Below are 6,509 nucleotides of genomic sequence, written 5' to 3'. Positions count from 1 at the left end.
AGTAATGTTTCCTCCTTGCTTCACGTCAATCAGTATGAATTCACATTTAAGTCATCAATAAAAAAAAAGCATCGTGAAGTGAAAAAAACCCACATATTAGTCACACCTGACTATAAGTAGCAGGACCAGCCAAACTATGAAAGAGTGCAACGTATAATCCAGAAAATAAGGCAAATGCAAAAAATATTTTAAACAGATATTAACAAAATGTCACAGACACACAACTACACRTAGACATGATTTTCAAACTTGTGAATAAAGTTTTCAGAAATGACAGAGAAAATTCTGCATGTTCATACGCTTTTATTGGGAGATATGATGACCAATTGCTTGGAGAAAATTTTCATGTTAAGACATTTATTTTCTGATAAATTGTCAATAAAACTAATAAATAAAAATATGAGTATGTGGTTATTTAGACTTAAAGTTTATATTGCTAATTTCTGAGATAAATCATTCTAAGAAGTACTGTAAAAAACCCATTAGCAATTATTGTGTTTYAGTGCATGGAAGGTCCTATAATATCACATAATTACTGACAAATTTTTACTCTAAACTAAAATATAACACAAAATACAAAATGATAAATGTAAAAACAAACATCTATACAAAGATTTTAACTCAGCCATATTTGACATAAGACGTGTCTTTCATCATTCCTCAGCTGAAACCAAACTGTCCACTATTACTGGTCAGCAGGTACTACCTCCAGGATGATCTGCATCGTTCTGTTGAAGGAATCTGTTGGTACAGAAATAAAACAGCTTACAAATAACTCCTTCCATTTCACAACCAACCAATAATGTTCTGTTCACATTTATAGACAAAACTAATTCTGCAGAGCTCATCAAAGCAATACAGTATATACTTTATTTAACATTTTTGTCAGATCATGTTAATGAATTCTTTCAATGCCTGATGTAGAGATATCTTGGTATCAAGTGACAAAGGACAAAAATATCAAAGTTTAACAGGGGAGAGCTTATCAGTTAGGTGTCTTTAAAGTTTTAAAGGACTGTAGTCCCTGGCATTAACATCTCTCAGGCCATACAGGTCTTGCTTTAGTTCTATGAAGACCAGATAGTTCATGAGAGYATCCCTGCCCTGCATACTCCCTCAGCCCTCACTGGCTCAGGGGAACGCAACCGTAAGATCCAAGAATCACGTGAGCCACACAATCACGACAGACATTCGTTTTGCAAAGAAGCCATCATATGAAATGGATGTTTGTGCCGAGTTACCTAAAGCTTTTTGAAGCCACCTTGGTCTGCTGAAGTAAATAAAAATGTAGTAGGCAGGGATGCCAGTGAGGGACATGGCGAATCCAATCCCTGTGTTAAATGGGTCTGAGTACAGTGACAGGAAGACCATGAAGAAACATGTCAAACAGAACACCACAGGGATGAAGAGCGGCACCTGTGGACGAGACAAGATGGAACTGATGTAATATGATGTATGTTTAMACTGATGTGTGGTTTCAGAGTTCCCACAATCTGCATTTGCAGATCAGAAAAACAATATTTCTTAGAAAATGAACAAAAATACCACAGAAGGGGAACKAGATCTATTCTTGGCACTGACTGTCTYTTTGAATGACTCAAAAAGAGCCTATAGTTTGAAAGTTTTCTAATTATTAGAGTAATACCAATAACCTGTGCTAYAAAACCCAAACATTCAAAGGCATATGRACCAACTAAAGGACMKGTAAGGCTGCAGGACTTGGCAATTTAAAATCTTAGCAGTCAGCAAAAGGTCTACTTAAAAAATGCATGAAACTGCACAAAGTTTAACCAACTTTGTGCAACAATAGTTGGTTAAAAATACTGAGACACTGACCTTAAAGGGTCGGGGGAGATCTGGTTTGGTATATCGGAGGTAGATTAAACCCAGAACCACCACACCAATAAACAGCCACCGCAGAAAGCTCATGAAGTTAAGAAGGCTGTAAATGTCCCCCACAAACAGCTGGAGTATGGTCATGGGATACTGCAAATTCAGATACACACAACTTGTTATTAAAACATGAGATGACATACAGGAAATAATGTCAAAATGTCAGTATTGTCTGTTGAAGAAAAAACAAGAACTGAAAGCGCACTGACCAGTATAAGGACAGCAGCCAGTGGAGTGTGTCTGCGGACATGGATCATAGACAGGACCTCAGGAAGCTGCCCTTCACGTGAAGCTACATAGAACATTCTAGATAACACAAACACCAACTCATATAAGCATAGAGAAATGGGAGCAGTTTGACAGTAGAGTTAAGGCTCCCACATACTTGGGAAYACTTCACTCTGCAGAGGTCCATGTGTACTGAAAATGTATTCAAAGAGGACTCAATGCAAACTGARAGTGGACACATCCTTGGGTAACACTTTCACGTCAAACTGATAAGTTTGATTGTCGATGCAGCACCAGTCAATGCTGGTGGGACTATTACAAAGTAATGTAAATGAACAGCCATTGTTAACACCCACAGCTCATCAGGCAGGGACAGAACAACTCTTCTAAATCTTTGAGGYCTGTTTTGTCCACTAACCTTGTTTGCAGAGTGCCAAAAGTTTAAAACGGTAATTTCTTTCTAGTTATTTATTTATTTATTATTATTATTATTTCTATGTGTTTGACATTATTAGAATATTTAGAACCCACTCTTTCAGAACCCTTAAATAACCCAAAGTGGACACTTGTTCCTGGTTTTGTCCTGCCCAGTCACAAATGTGTACAGATGGTTTTATATTGCAGTTTGAACTCAGTCCAGAACCAGGTTGAAATAAATAAAGACAATCTTTACCTTGATAAAGCAAAGTGGCCGCCGTTCATGGAACCAAAACAGGACAAGGCCACAAACACCGGGACAACAACTGAGAAGTTTCCTAAGAGTCTCTCTGCAAATGTCTAAAAAATGTAATTGAGAAAAGGGATACAAATAAGAAAGTAGGACATGTGCTGCTTCAGAGCTGAGGCAGTGATTAAAGTGTAGATAATGACATTAGGTCAAGTGGTTGATGACTTAATTAAAACATATTTCTTATTGTGCTGCTGTACTATGTAAAAAGGTTGTAAGTGTTAAAGTGAAACTACAGGATGTTCCTTCCACCTCGACATGCCCAGGGTAGAAAAACAGCTATTATCTAAAGGTTTTCAAGATTATCCAAAGACTTTTCCAGGTACATAAATGTTGTGCTTTGAGTACTCAGTCATTTTAGATATATTCAAAACATTAATATATCTAAAATGACTAGATATGTGATTAACTAGAGAAATCAACTAAAACAATTCAAATATATTCCACGAGTTTCAAAGGTCACATCAGATTTGTGTGAATTTATGGTCATGACTGAAGACTGTTACTTTTTTTAGTCTTATCTTATTAAATGTGGTTAATTAGACTTAATTTAGAGGATTGAAAGGACTGCTGCCAGTAATTGTCATAAATGGGTCATGCAGAAGTGGGAGACAAAGCTAATTATAATTCATGAATCTATTAAATTTATATTAGCCACAGACATTGCTGGCATGTGCSAATATAGTCAGTAAAGGGGAAAAATCTGAATTAACTAAATACATGTACAGTTGTCATTTTAAACTAAAGTAATGATTCATTTTGAATGGAAAAAAGAGAAATGTTAAATAGTTTGAACACCACCGAGGAGTCCAAACCGAGATGACGTTCATATCTTAAAAGAGTTGATCACTTCCATCTTTTCGATCAGTTCCATCTTCATCKGTGTGGTGCCTGTTGTTCTGTTYAGCATGTTTTCAGAATCTGGTGACTGCTTTATTTAACGTGAGAAGAAACAAATCTAGTAACTTTTCCTGAGGTCATTGGAACTTTGTGGCTCAAACTCTGCTCAACGATCAGCAGATTCTGGTGATACAGCAGCCACAAATGACTAACATGATATTAGTAATTGTGAATACTGACATTGGATTAAAACCACAAATCAACTAAACTTAAAACTAATAACCTTTTTTTTAATGCTAAAGTTTTTTACAGATCAACACAGAATATATTCAGTCAATCATTGTTGCTTCCATATCATCCATTAGACTTCCATTCATTTACAGACAAACAATTATGCTAATTAGCTGACAATGTCAATTAGTGACTCCTGTGACTTTTAAAAGTTTAGAAATATTTTGTTTATAAAACCAGAGAACCACAAACATAGATCATCCAAGGACAGAATGTTCTCTGTTCAAATGTTATTCAGACCAGGGTAATGTTTTGATTAGCATTGGAATCCTCTACAATTTTCTCTGATYGTTAGCTGTAAATATGAAACTTTATTCCTAATGGGTACTTAATGCTTAATTGCGTAAGATGCAAAATTAAAAAGACYTTTAAATAATCCATGTCCTCTCTCTCTTCATTGCTTTCCACACCACATAATACGAGCGCAGATCCTGTTAAGGTCATCTAAAATTACTCATTAGGCAATTCTGCAAGCTTCTTTTACATAAGTCTGACACATGAGTTAAATTTTAAATTAAGTTTTCAATGTAAACTTCTGCCCACTGTCTAATGGAGGAAAAACAGACTGCAATCCTTTTATCATATCAACCTTGTAAGAACACAKAAATGCTCTTAACACCTTTCTTAAGGCGCTCTTAACACTCATTGTGCACAAGGTAATAAAGCTAACCACATTACAAAAAGGCAGGGATCTCTTAGTGGATCTGTGAGCCCTTAAAGCTGAGGAAGACTCAATCACTGACAGCATCCTGCAGCCTAATAAGGAACTGTGGCTGCTATTGGGGAATGTCTGAGATGTGATTAGCATTACCAGGGTTGGGCTGAAGCAATTGCATTAGAGGGGAAGCAAAGTCGTCAGAAATGCTTCACTAATAATGAGATGCTAAGTGCAGGAACTGCAGCGTATAGGTTCAGACCTATCCGTCTGATAGGAGAACAAAGGACTTTCTGCCGACATGTATATCATATTCTATTGTTTTAAAAGACTTTAGTTCATTTCTTGAATTCTTAATATTTTATATTTCATATTTTATTATAGCAAATGATCCAAACCAAMAWTTTTTTGTCACCATTTGTGATCGTATTACCACACAATCATGTATCAAAGACAAACTTTCAAATATATTAGCACTCCCTGACTTTCTGGTAAATTTCCACCAGGTTAAATCAGTTTTCATTATTTAAGCCCAAATATCTTCCCTCCTTCAAATCCTCTTCAGAATATTTCCCAAGTAGAGATCACTACAGGAATGATGCTCTGTGCTGACTCCAGAGGTCGAGCTGGCTGCATATGATGTTTATTAATCTTCCTTTTATTTTTAGCATACATGTGCAGTTGATTTGAAGTGATATCTTTCCTTTGATCTCCAGCAGGTAGACATTGATCAGACAGATTTTGATCATAATCTGGCAGGTAAACAGCGACTGGGTTTAATTAGCTGATCCTCAGAGATCTTTCATATCCCCACATAGGCTGGGTTACCAACAGGACAACCATCAGCCCTGTGATTGAAGTCCCAGATCTCTGCAGKCTCTGAATCCCTTTGTTAAACTAACATTACTTTTAGGTCAATAATTCAATAAGTGCAGATTCTTCAGAAAGATATTCCTCTGATTTTATGCTGAAAATCTCCATCACAAATCCCTGAATCTCAGAGTAGCCTCCTGGATTCTCGTTCTTTGGGAAACTACTTTTTATCTACTTTTATTTACTTTCATTTACTTTTTACTTTAAAAATAGTAAACAGATTTTACTGCTTTTACTTTTATGAAATTAATTTTTCATACAAAAAAAAATATTTTACTTTTATGAAAGTAAAATACCACTTTCATAAAAATGTCATACTTAACAGCTGGATATTTTGACTTTGTAACTTAAACATACTTTAACACACTTTTTAACTATTATTGTTAATTATGGAATTATCTTATAATTCACATTTCTACAACAATGATCTGTGGTCATTTAGTGGCCTTCAAAAATTCTGAAGGAGTTGCAGCAGAGTACTTTCACTTTGTGATTCTTTTCTCTTTTTTACCTCTAGATTGGGTGAGTCCATAATTTTTAGTTTRTAAAATATAACTCTTCTTGAGTTATATTTTATCATGCCGAAACCTTATTAAATAAAATAGTGCTGTTTGGGTTAKATGTGTGATTTTATTCTTCTCCTCTGTACATGTTTTTAATCCATAGCGGAAATGCTAATTTAACTTCTTAATGTAATGGATGGATGTGTGAATGTATGGTTGGTTGGTTGGTTGGTTGGTTGGTTGGTTGGTTGGTTGGTTGGTTGGTTGGTTGGATGGACGAACGGATGGATGGATGATGGTCTTACCACAGCAACAGCCTCTGAGGCTAGGAGTTCCTCTGCTGACATCACAGTGTAGTACGCAACGTTGGTCAACACATAGCAGGCGGTCACAATTGCCATGGAGATACAAATGGCCAGTGGAACGGTCCTGAAAGCAGAGACATGATTATGATGAGCATCTCTCTGACCTGCTCCTCTCTCCTGTCTCTGTTTTTAGT

General features: G+C 36.0%; 1 protein-coding gene across 1 annotated transcript in view; it reads right to left on the bottom strand.

Moving 5' to 3' along the window:
- Window positions 1-286: 286 nt before the first annotated feature.
- Window positions 287-6,509, bottom strand: part of LOC103471077 (cystine/glutamate transporter-like) — a 13,539-nt gene continuing 7,316 nt past the window's right edge. The window contains exons 3-8 of the mRNA XM_008419872.1: window positions 6,316-6,439; window positions 2,795-2,898; window positions 2,103-2,199; window positions 1,837-1,986; window positions 1,242-1,416; window positions 287-741 (exon numbers count right to left, since the gene is read on the bottom strand). Of these exons, the coding sequence (XP_008418094.1) occupies window positions 686-741; window positions 1,242-1,416; window positions 1,837-1,986; window positions 2,103-2,199; window positions 2,795-2,898; window positions 6,316-6,439 (706 nt within the window). The 3' untranslated portion in view covers window positions 287-685. The remainder of the gene's footprint in view (window positions 742-1,241; window positions 1,417-1,836; window positions 1,987-2,102; window positions 2,200-2,794; window positions 2,899-6,315; window positions 6,440-6,509) is intronic.

Source organism: Poecilia reticulata, linkage group LG10 (assembly GCF_000633615.1).
Source record: "Poecilia reticulata strain Guanapo linkage group LG10, Guppy_female_1.0+MT, whole genome shotgun sequence".
In the NCBI taxonomy this organism is placed as follows: domain Eukaryota; kingdom Metazoa; phylum Chordata; class Actinopteri; order Cyprinodontiformes; family Poeciliidae; genus Poecilia; species Poecilia reticulata.
The sequence above is the reverse complement of the archived record's forward strand: the minus strand, read 5'-3'. Positions and strand labels throughout refer to the sequence as shown.